This window comes from Pituophis catenifer, unplaced genomic scaffold (assembly GCF_029215685.1).
Source record: "Pituophis catenifer annectens isolate HBS135680 unplaced genomic scaffold, rPitCat1.0.hap2 SCAF_1, whole genome shotgun sequence".
NCBI classification, from domain to species: Eukaryota; Metazoa; Chordata; class Lepidosauria; order Squamata; family Colubridae; genus Pituophis; species Pituophis catenifer.
This window is the reverse complement of record NW_027256881.1, coordinates 350,412,073-350,424,497: the sequence shown is the minus strand read 5'-3', so window position 1 is coordinate 350,424,497 and position 12,425 is coordinate 350,412,073. Positions and strand designations below refer to the sequence as shown.

The window sequence follows — 12,425 nt, the reverse complement described above, 5'->3', positions numbered from 1 at the left end:
AATGAAGCAGGGTGGACAATGTTAACTACCCTTAGTATGGCTCATGTCATAGCCCTGTTTTACAAGCTGCATTGGTTTCTGCTTTGCATCCATGCCCAACTCAAGGTTTGGGTTATCAAATTGAAGGTCCTCCATGGCATCTTCTTTGATACAATAAACACATCTTTTTGCAGTTTAACGTTTTTTATTAGGTTATTAGATAAAATACAAAATACAAAAGTAAATAGGAAGACACATTGTGTGTGAGGGGGAAACAGGGAGAGGAAAACGAGGAATGGAATAGAATAACAGAGTTGGAAGGGACCTTGGAGCTCTTCTAGTCCAACCCCCTGCCCAGGCAAGAAACCCTACACCAGGAGAAATTGGGGAAAAGAAAAGAAGAAACATTGACTTCTAACTCTCTAAAAGCATTAACTTCAAACCACAACTTTTTTTTTTCCATAGTAATATAAACTATCAATTTCTATAAAAACATATCAATCTAATAGGTAAAACCCAAATTCAAAGTTTCATTTTTTTCCACCTCAAGCACAAAGTTCAGAAGCGGTTTCCATGTGGAAATAAAGGTACTTATATTCTTTCCTTTAACCAAAATGATCAATTTTGCCACTTCTTCCAACTCCATCAGCTTCTGTAGCCATTCATCCATAGTGGGAATCTAAGTGTCCTTCCATTTTTGTGCATATAATAGTCCTGCTGCTGTCAATATCTATAAAATCAAAATTTTTCTCCAAGTCTTTTTCCATTAAACCGAAAGGAAAAGTTTCTGGTTCCATTTTTACTTTCATTTGAAGAATATTCTGTATTATAATATGAATCTTACTCCAAAATTTCTTTGCTTTATCACATGTCCACCATAAATGGGAAAACTTCCTTTTTTCTTTTACATTTACAACATTCATTTGAAATACCTTTATACATTCTGGATAACTTATCTGGTGTTAAATGCCAGCGATACATCATCTTATAAAATTTTTCTTTTAAATTATAGTTTAGTGTAAATTTTAAACCTTTCATCCACATATATTCTAATTGTTCAAGCATCACATTATATACAAAATTCCTTAACCAGTGAATCATACAGTGCTTTACATGTTCATTTTCCAAATTCAATTTCAATAACATTTTATAAATCTTAGCAATAATATTTCATCACTACCACACAGTAATATTTCCAATTCATTCTTTAGCAAAATCAAACCCACAACTTTTTTTATTTGATTTAAGCCATTCTTTCAGTTCTTGATATGTAAACCAATGGCAAACATACCCTTCTAATTCAAATTCTTCCCTCAACTTTAAGGTAGGTTCACCAGAGTTGAAAGATAATATTTTACCATACGTCTAGTGGTCTGGCTTCGCCACCATTTATTTTCTTAAAAAAGCTTCTTGAGGGGACACCCAAAGAGGCAACTTCGTATAGAACCTTGTTTTATATTTATTCCAAACTCTAAGTATGGCACATCAAGCAAAGTAATTATTAAAATCAACATTAACTTTAACTTTATCATACCATAAATAACCAAATCTTTATTCCTGGCCCCCTAATCCAAGTAGCCTCTTATTCTGGAGGTTCACCCATTCTTTTAACCAGGCCAGACAACATGCCTCAAAATACAATTTCAAGTCTGGAAAACCCAACCCCCCTTTTTCCTGAGCATCTTACAGTAGTTTGTATCAGATTCTTGGTTTTTTCCTTTGCCATATAAACTTAGAAATATCCAAAATGATAAACACATCTTTAACAAGAAATTTTCTTTCCATACAGGGCACTGGACCTCACTAAGGACACTTTGAAAACATGAAAAACAAAAGACTGACCAGAGGAATATTGTAAGCAAGGATAAGGAATTCTTTTATGGATAAATTCCTCCTTCATGTCATCATTTATTAGAAATCTTATCACATTCTAAGCATGCCAGAAAGACAAATATAAATGAGGCAACTCCTTGCCTTGGTTAGATATTCTTGTTTCTTATTATATTTTCTCTACAATTGAGATCGGGCCTCAGCAGAATAATGTAGCATTTGGGGAAAAAGATACAAGCCAAGAGAGCAGCTCCAGATGCCAAAATGGAGAAGATCTCCACAGCCACCATGGACTTCCCTTTGGTGCTCAGGTAGGTGGGGAGGAAGGTGATCCAAACACTGCAAAAGACCAGCATGCTAAAAGTAATGAACTTGGCTTCATTAAAACTATCAGGCAATTTCCTAGCTAGAAAGGCCACTGTGAAAGTGACTAGGGCCAAAAGTCCTAGGTAAGAGAGGACACCGTAAAACATTACAGCTGAGCCTTGCTTACATTCCAAGATGGTCTCTCCAAACAAGGAGTGGAAGTCCAAGTTAAGAAATGGAGGAGAGTTTCCCAGCCACGTAGCACAAAGGACTGCTTGGATCAGGGGACAGGCTAGGACAATGGAGTTGGTCAATGGTTTTCCTAAGAGTTTCCTTGACCTGTTTCCAGGCTTGGTGGCCATGAAGGCCAGAACCACCATGACAGTTTTTGCCAACACAGAAGACACCGCAAGGGAAAAGAGGATGGCAAAGGCAGATTGTTGGAAGAGACAGGTGAGCTTCCCTGGTTGACCAATGAAGAGGAAGGAGCAGAGGAAGCAGAACAGGAGGGAGACCAGCAGGATGTAGGTGAGTTCTCTGTTGTTGGCCTTAACAATTGGTGTATCATGATGTTTAAGGAAAATAACGAGGACTGCAGATGTGCTCACAGAGAGAAAAAGAGTGAGAGAAGCTAAACTGTATCCCAGGGTGTCTTGATAGGCAAGGAAGTGGATCTTCTTGGCAATGCAGTGGTCCTTGTCCTTGTTGGGATATTGGTCTTTTGGGCAGGGTTCACATTGAGCTGCATCTGAAATCAAGAATCTTTGTTTAAGAATTCATTCATTCAAGGAAATCATGCTGCATTTATAATGATTCTAGGATAGATTAGCCAGTGACGAGGATTAGTTCAATTCCAGCTATTCATTCACTATGTAATTCCATGAATAATGTGGGTTTCAGTTTGAGATTGCTGCCTGTTTTCTTCCCTACTTTATAATGGAACACACAGAAGATCGATAGACCTGTTATCCAGGAATGTTGCTTTTTGTTTATCTGTACATGATCCCTGCCTTAATCTCTCTGCTTTGTGCTTCAGATGTGTTCATTCAGACTTATTTGATCACTCCTACTCTATCAAAGAGGCACAGATAGATGAATCTCCTCTTTCTCTGGCAGGTCTATTTCCTCGGAGGTTGATAGTATTGATGGATGAAGCATGTATTAAGTAATAAGAATTAAAGCTTGGACTGAAAACCCCACTTCCTCAGGAAAAGATTAGAATTTGGGTTTCACAATCAGATATTAGAAGAGGAGTTGAAATGCAAGTTGGAGATTCATAAATTCTGCCCTAAAACTGTCCCGCATGGAACTGTTGAGGATTAGGAAAGGTGACTTCTGTGGCCAGGGCAATTTAGATCCATCAACTGAAAAGTTATGCTGAAAACAGAACTCAATCTTATCAAAAATGATCACAATAAACAAAATCGATTTAATGAATGTCTTCTTTGATCCTGGAAGATCTATATTTGAAGTCTTCTCTACCTGTCTGATTTGAAAATGTCCCTTCTGGACAAGGGTCACACTGGTAGCAGCAAACTGGCTTGCCCTCTGGAACTCTTCTCCTCTCTCCTGCATGGCACCTCTTCATGCCACATCTGGCAAAGGGGATGGTCTGAAAGAGAAATATTTGAAATTACTTAAGCAATGAACTTGCTGCATTCATTCTTTCCCTCATTCTTATTTCCCTTTTTTATTCCTACTTCTATTTTCAGATTCTCTTCTTAAGAAATAGATTGCCACCATCTATCAAAAACCAGGAACAGCTGCTGGGGGACTCAGGCCATTGGCACTCCCAATCTACCATCAGATGTTGGAGATTGGAACTGGGATCTCAGACTGTAGAGGAACGCTTGTGACTGAACTGCAGCATTTCTAAAAAAAGAACCATGAGGATACACTGAGCATCAATGGTCCATGGAAATCACTGTTGCTTGCTGTAATTGCATCCTGCATTTCAAGCAGACATTGTTCCCAAGGCTAACCCTTTGTGGAATGACACAAATCAGGCATCAAACGTGTTACATGCAAAGCTGATTTTACACCAAATGACTGCCAAGGTTTCTGACTCAATTGATTATTTTTCCAGTTAGAAAGATGTTGTACATCTCAAGAAGAGAATGAATCTTTCCTTGAATTTACAACATTTCCTTGCAGCTCACCTTTGTGCCCCAGACGATTCCATCAGATTTAATGGTGAAATCTTGTCCTGGGGGAGCCTCAGGATTTACTTGCCCAATCTTCTTGGGGAGAAAAGATCGATTGGGGAGGAAAACCCAGTTGAGAAGATCATAACGAGCAGATCCCAGTCCATCTTCTGAGAAGGAGACTTCCTCTCCAGCACTGTTGTTGAACTGCACATTCCTCAAATAGGGAAGAATCTGAAAGAAAGGAGACCTTCAGAAATAGGAGTATTTGGGCTAGAGCTATGGTTATGGCTTCTATCAGAACATGGTGACCATCTTGAGAAGATGAGTTCATGTCTGAAAAGCTAGAGGAGTTCTCTTGGTGGAGAACTGAGGAATCTGCAGTAAGACCAAATATTTAACTCTGAAACTACAAATGGTTTTCCTTTGGTCCTTTGTATCATGGTTTCTTCAAATCAAGCTTTATCAGAATAAGTACACTGAAAGATTTTAGTGCCACATTCCAAAATTAATTATATTTTTTAAATTAATTAAATTTATTTATTTGTCAATCATATATAAGATAACAGGTAAAAGTATAAACAGAATTTGGATACATGAAAAGATTAAATAAAAAGGAATATTAGGACAGGGACATTAGGCTTGTTGGTATGCTTATGCACGCCACTTACAGACGTCTTGGGAATGGGGTGAGGTCAACAGTAGAAAATCTAAGGTTAAAGTTTTGGGGGTTTGGGGAAGTAACCACAGAGTCAGGTAGTGCATTCCAGGCATTGAGCACTCTGTTGCTGAAGTCGTATTTTCTGCAATTGAGTTTGGAGCGGTTTACCTTGAGTTTGTATCTATTGTGTGCTCGTGTATTATTGTGGTTGAAGCTGAAGTACTCATTGACAGGTAAGACACTGTAGCAGATAATTTTGTATACTACACTTAGGTCAGACTGAAGGCAGCGTAGTTCTAAATTGTCTAATCCCAAGATTTCGAGCCTGGTAGCATAAGGTATTCTGTTGTGAGTAGAGGAGTGGAGTACTATTCTCGTGAAATATCTCTGGACTCACTCAATTGTATTAATGTCTGAAATACAGTGCGGATTCCAGGCAGATGAGCTGTATTCAAGAATTGGCCTAGCAAAGGTTTTGTATGTCCTAGTTTGCAGTATAATATTACCAGAAATGAAGCTTTGCAAGATTAGATTAAGAACTCTTAATGCTTTTTTGGCAATGTTGTTACAGTGAGCTCTGGCACTTAGATCATTTGAGATGAGTACTCCAAGATCTTTGACAGAGTGAGGGTCGTCTACGAGGTCGTATATGGTTTTCCTCCTGTAATACTTGATTACATGTAGTTTTAAATATTTACTTTGTCCTGGGGTCTTGTAACTGATCAATTCACTTTAGCAACAATGAAATAATTTGTATGAGAACAGAGTACAATTCCTCTGATTTTCTCTGCCTGAGAATTGAACAGAGCAAGAACAATGTCTGATGAAATGGGCATCAAGGAAAAGGAAAGGCTTGCCCTGGTTTTTCTCTTCACTGTTCAGAGAAGTTCAATGTCTATCCATTAATGCAGAAAAGTCTGATGTGTTTGAGACAAAAAACCCATTAAGACTATTTTGAGTCCTGCTTTATGTGCTCAGGTGAACCAAGATTTGCTGCATTCACACTACAACCTGAGCAGTACAATAAATGTAAAACTGGAGAAATTCGGTGGGGTCAAATAGGATGTTAACTGATAGAAAAATAAACAAAGGGTAAAAGGAATTGAGTGTCTTTCTACAAGTTGGATATTTGTTATATGCTGAGGGAAACGGACGTTGTTATGCAACTGTCTCAAGTAGGACTTCTACTGACTTCTGGAAGCTTCTTTCTCAAACACAGCCAGATTCTTCTTTTGGTCTCAGCTGACATCTACTCCCTGTCAGGGTTACCTCCTGAAACTCTGGCAACCATTGAAGCCTTTCAGCACTTTATGAAGGACTTCCTTCTATGGATCTTATGGACAGCTCATTTGGTTTACTTCTCTTCTCCCCCCACCCAAACTCTTCCAACAAAACATTATTCTTATTTCATATATTTGTAATAAATGCTTTTAATATGTTTTCCTATTGCCACAGAAATTACCTGCCATGACTGGACTTTGGAGATCCTCTTTCCATGCCTCATCATGGTTGGCTGGGCTCTGGATGCATACATTGCATGTAAAGTGTGTGCCACAGCAAAAATGGCATTGTAGATATTGTAACTTTCAGCTGTCATACTTCTTTCAAAAATGTAATTGGGCATATTCTGCAGATTCTCCTTTCCTGTACATTGTTTTTTCCCCATTGGAGGGATCTTGTCTGGTTGGTGAATCTTGCAGTGAAAGGCCTTTTCCCACCATAGAGGGAGAAATACATCCCCTTGTGGGTTCAAGAGGTCTAAAGACAGAACAAAATGTTTGAATTCTGAGACATCCCCGGTGTGGTCCCTGAAATGCAAGACTCCATGGAAAGACTTTAGAAATAGCAAGGTGTCTTTAGATTCACCCACAATAAGTTTCCAATGGGAAGTTAAGATCCAAACATTCTGAAATGTTTTCTTCTTGAAGTTTTTATGGATAAACAACATTGTCTGTACACTGACACTACATTTGGGGTCTCCAAACAGAATAATCACTTCAGTTTTTGACCAAGTCTGGAAATTGAGAAGTAATTGTTTCCATATAATCTCAAAATCATGTGATTTCAGCGTTTTAGTGAAGGCCAGGCAGATCTCCTTCTCCTTAAGCATTGGCATCAGAGTTGAGAGGAAATGTTCTCCCCTGTCATCTTCAGTGGTGAAAAGCCCAACCCAGTTCCACTGGAAATACAGGAGTAGTTTGACTAGACCTACGTACTGAGGAGATTCCTTGGGATTAATCTGGAAGAAGGAAGGATAAACTCTTCTCTCTTCCCGAGAGAACTCAAAGCCAACACCGAGCTGAAAAACAGTGAGATTCATCTTACAAAGACAAAGTAAAGTATTAGGGCAACTTTAGGAGTCACCATTGTATGGATTTTGCTCCACCAGTCAGGCTGACTGATTCTCAGTGGCAAGCTTCATCTCCTTCCCTTCTTAGGGAGAGCCACCACTTACACATCTTGACTGATTGTGATATGTCAGAAGACAAGAGAAGAAACCAACAACCTGATACAGAGAATAAATGTCACTAAAATGATGGCTACTCTTTAATGAAGAATAAATGAAGAGCGACAGGCTCATGATGTGCCTCCCCCAAACTACTTTTAATTTCCTCTTGGCTTATGTGTGTGTTTTCATCTTTGTCTTATCCATATTGTATCCAAGGGATCTCTCTTACCTGTGGGACCTTGAAGATGCTGAAGATGGAGGCCATCAGCCTTGAGAGTTTGGAGTTGAGACCACCAATGACAGACAGCAGAGTGTCCTGCAGGTCACATTTGAACCCTGGAACCACTTGGCCTCCTGAGGAGAGGATGGAGAGGCTGTTTAAAGAAACAACTATCACAGTTTGGTAATGGCCATGGATGTGGAAGCCAAGGGAGATGTTGGGGAGCAGAAGAAAATCCTTATTGACCTGGGAGACAGCAAACATCAATGCAAGGAACTGCTGGTAGTTACTGGTGATGAGTCTGTAGGGAGAAAAACATTGGCAAACATTACAAGAAAGCTTGTGCATGGCTGTAGAATTTGCTTTAATGTTTGGGGGGACTTTTGAGGGCAGAAACTCCCAAATTTCAATGGGTTTGGGTTTTTTTCAGAGGATTTTCCTTGGCTAAACTTGGATGACTTTGTGAGAAAGGAAACAAGTCTTTCCGTAGATATCCGGATTGTTTTATACTCTCTATCATCCCAGCCATATTCACTTTGCTGTGGTGGCTGTAATCCTTTCCAACTGCTTCACTTTCAATGTAATTATTTAAGGTCTCTCTTGGAGCAGCTTCTTCAGGTGTGGTAAGGATTGCTGAGCACAGGACTACAGTGGGGATCACCTCATAGATTTACTGAAGGTCACTATTCATCAGCAATGCTGATTCCAACACTGAGAGGGATCTTTGTAACTCCTGAACACTTGAAGCGTGCTGAGCTTTTATTTGTATTTTCTATCAGAAGTTACTGGTGAGATTAATATTATAATTTGACTTCTTCACTAGTCCAGCAAAGCTTCCCTCTTCATTTTTGTTGTTTATCATCTATCTGATGAGGAGATTGAGAATTCCAGCCTATTTGAAGAGCTTCCTAATTTATCGAGAAAAGCAGAAAATATGCACTACACCAGAACAGTTCAAAACACTAGAAGTATTTTTTGAAAAAAGTCCCTGAATGTAAAGCAAAGAAACAATTTATCTCCGTGTTTCCCCTTCAGCTGAAACTTACCCCTTTTTAAAAACAAGCTTCACTTTATTAAACTCTAGGACAGGAGGCTTGCTAATGATTCCCAAGGGCAAATTCCCACCAATAATGAGATCACCAGGCCTGTAGTAGCTTCCATCTAATTCGATATAATCCCTGAACACACACATGGTTTGCAGCCTCTTTGCTGTAGTTGGAGCCAGGAGCCAGAAGAGCATCAGCATCAGAAGTAGCATAACTCCTGCCCAGTCTTTCTTCACACACATACGGTTTGCAGCCTTTTCAGAGAAGTTGGAGATAGGAGCAGGAAGGGCATCAGCAGTAGCATGACTCCTGCCCCGTCTTCCTTGTCTTCTTCCCTCCTAGAACAGAAAAGAAACTTTGTGCAGAAACTCATTTGAAGGTTGCTCCTGAAATCTCACTGGAACATTAGTACAGCAGACACCACCTGTGTCACCTGGATGGCACCAGGATAAATTTATAGCAACAATGCTTCCTCTTACCTGTGTTTGGGCCATGAGCATAGAGGAAACAAAGGCATTCAAGTCTCCTGAAACCCAGGAATTAGCTCTTTGCAAGGCAGGCTAAGGTGACATCTTCTGCCTTCATCTGAAGAACTCAGAGATATTTTTTTTAAAGCAGGGTTTATTTTGTAAGGTTTTGTATTGAGAAATCCACAGGGGACACACTATGAATTACTGTACTTCTGATAATTTCAAGGAAAAGCAATTGTTCTACCTATGGAGCAATAGCTTCTCATTCACCAGAATGGAAAAACATGTTTATGTGTCTTGTAATGCACAGAGTAGATGGAGTCATGCTGAAGTTGTGAATTTGACCTCCATGAAAATGACCCCCTGGAAACAAGATGGACTTTGGCCTGGGCCATAGTTGGTCAGCTAGTGTGAGAGTCATGGGGTTTGGTGGCATACAACTATCAGTTGTTCCCTTGTAACTGTGAGCAGTCATGCCAATGCTTGGATGGAAGAACCATTTTTTTAATAACCACATGGCAGTGGATGAAATTAGAAACTGGGATAACAAAGAATGGGTATATAGTGTTAGGTGAGTCTCTCCTTCACCTGAAGGTGGTTCCATTCAGTGTTGGTTGCAGGAGTGAGACTGAGCCAAATCCATTGACTTTCAGGATCCATCTGGAAAGCCTTTTCAGTTTGAGGTCAGGTATCATTTGTATGCTGATGATATTCAGTTGTACAACCACCGATTGACCAAGCGGTGCTATGAAGGTTTTGCCCTCGTGCATGAAGGTTGGATGGGAAGGGAGAGTCTCAGTTTGAATCCTAGCAAAAACAGGCAGCTGTGCATGATTGGTTCTCCCAGAAGTGGAATTTTTCATCTTTGGTTCATCATGACATTGAACTGTAATGCTTAGGACTCTTCTTCACTCTAGGATCTTCCTGGACTAATAGTTTCTGCTCAAGGAGCAGAATGCTACCTATCTCAAGAAAGAAGTGTGCCTGCTTGGAGAATAAGTCTCCGCTTAGTGGGGGCCAAAAGCAGGTATACTAAGCAGGTATATACAGAAGTATGAAGGCTATTGCTTAACGCATTGTAAGCTGCCCTGAGTCTCCGGAGAAGGGCAGCATATAAATCAAACCAATAAATAAATAACAAATAAATCACAGTGCAGATCATGGCTAAATTCTGGAGGGAGTTCCTGTGGTCGATTCGGTCATCCCAAGGCCTTAGCTTGGTCTTTCATCTGAGCACCAATGGGAGGGTAGAGAGACGGAATGCCATGGTAGAATAATACCTGAGGTGTTACGTGAACTACCAGCAGTCCAATTTTGCAGACCTCTTGCCATTCGCTGAGGTTGGGTACAATAATGCTGAGTTTGTATATAAAAAAAAAGAACATCACTTGGGGGGGGGGGCGAAGCAGGTATATTCAAAAGTATGAAGACTATTGCTTAACACATTTTAAGCCACCCTGAGTCTCCGGAGAAGGGCGGCATATAAATCGAACCAATCAAGCAATAAACCAATAAACGTTTGCAAGAATTATGACTTCAGTTTTTGTATGCTTTACAAACATTCAAATGTTGTCAATGTGATAAGTTGCATAGTTACTTTTTCATCATCATCGCTCAAGAAGAACCAATTGTAATGTTTGTGTGACTATTACGACTGCTTAATCCTTCAGGCCCCCTCCATCCAAAAACCACTGTGGAATGAAATGCAGGACAGAAAACCAATAATCAAATCTCATTGGAAAACAAACCACTGCCACGATCTAAACCTGAGCTGTGAACATTCTCTACTGTTTCATGCTGCAATGTTCTTGCATTAGGGCTACCCTTGAAGACCTCTTGAAAACTGCAGCTGGTCCAAAATGAAGCCCACAATATTGGATCCTTCTAGATTCACCCATTTCAGACTTCTGTTGCATAAGTTGCAGTGGCCCCCAGTTTCCTCCAAGGCACCATTCAAGGTGCTGGTTATCACCTTTAAATAACTACATGTCACAGGACTGGGTGATTGACAGATGCCTCCTGACTTACATTAATTCTCACCAGGCTCAAGGTCGACTCAGCCTTCCATCCTTTCTAAGGTGGGTAAAATGAGGACCAGTTTGTGGGGGCAATAAGCTGACTTTCTATAAAATATACAAAAGTATGAAGGCTGTTGCTTAACGCATTGTAAGCTGCCCTGAGTCTCCAGAGAAGGGTGGCATATAAAAATAAATAAATAAATAAATAAATAAATAAATAAATAAATAAATAAATAAATAAATAAATAAATAAATAAATAAATAAATAAACTGAGATGACTCTCATGCTCTGGATTGCATTGCTAGTAACATATACCCATTAAGAAAATTTGGTTGTGATCCTGGGTCAAATTATTCCTCTGCAGACTCCCTGTGCACAAAGATCTCATAGACCACCTTCGTTCACCAAGGATGTCCAAGAGACGAAATATCATGAGAGATTATTAATGCAAACAGTTATGACATACTTTGCTCATCCATCTCAGGAAAATTCTGCCTGACATTGACAAGGAAGTATAGCAGATCTGGATGTGAGAGAGATTTAAACTCCACTACCCTTGAAGACTCCTTGAAAACTGCAGCTGGTCCAAAATGAAGCCCACAATATTGGACCCTTCTAGATTCACTCATTTCAGACTTCTGTTGCATAACTTGCAGTGGCCTCCAGTTTCCTCCAAGGCACCATTCAAGGTGCCGGTTATCATTTTTAAATAACTGCATGTCACAGGACTGGGTGATTGACAGATGCCTCCTAACTTACATTAATATACTGCATATTTATCACATACTTTGTTCATCCATCTCAGGAAAATTCTGCCTGACATTGACAAGGAAGTTTATCAGATCTGGATGTGTGAGAGATTTAAATTCCACCATTTCAAAAATCATTGAATAGTGGTAGGTAATTCTATAATGCCTCAGATATCTAAGGAAACAACCATATTTGCTTAAAAACACTAACACTGAACACATCCCTTTAAAATACTAACTAAAAAATGAACTAAATTAAAAGGAATAAAATGAGAAAATTCTCTCCTTGTAATAATAAACGCATCTTTATGAACAAGCTTCCCATCAAATCAGGGCTCTGGACATCACTGAGGACATTTTGAAAACATGATAAACAAAGACTGGAGGATCGTTGCTAACCACAGGTAAATTGTAATGTAAGGTCCTGCCTCGCCAGTCTTTTCAAGAAAACAGAACTCTTGAAACAATTATCATTTGAAAGGGAACTTTTATTGAAAGACGGTGATAGCAAAGGAGATATAGGCAGGAACTGAAGTTTCCCACTCAAAGTGT

General features: G+C 39.5%; 1 protein-coding gene across 1 annotated transcript; it reads right to left on the bottom strand.

The window, feature by feature from the left end:
• Nucleotides 1-1,958: 1,958 nt before the first annotated feature.
• Nucleotides 1,959-9,875, bottom strand: LOC139312913 (vomeronasal type-2 receptor 26-like). Its single transcript, XM_070938128.1, has 4 exons — nt 9,694-9,875; nt 7,599-7,890; nt 3,598-3,655; nt 1,959-2,863 (listed from the first exon to the last, which is right to left on the bottom strand). Exons 1-4 carry the CDS (start codon nt 9,873-9,875, stop codon nt 1,959-1,961), a joined length of 1,437 nt encoding a protein of 478 aa, XP_070794229.1.
• Between the last annotated feature and the right edge of the window lie 2,550 nt (nt 9,876-12,425).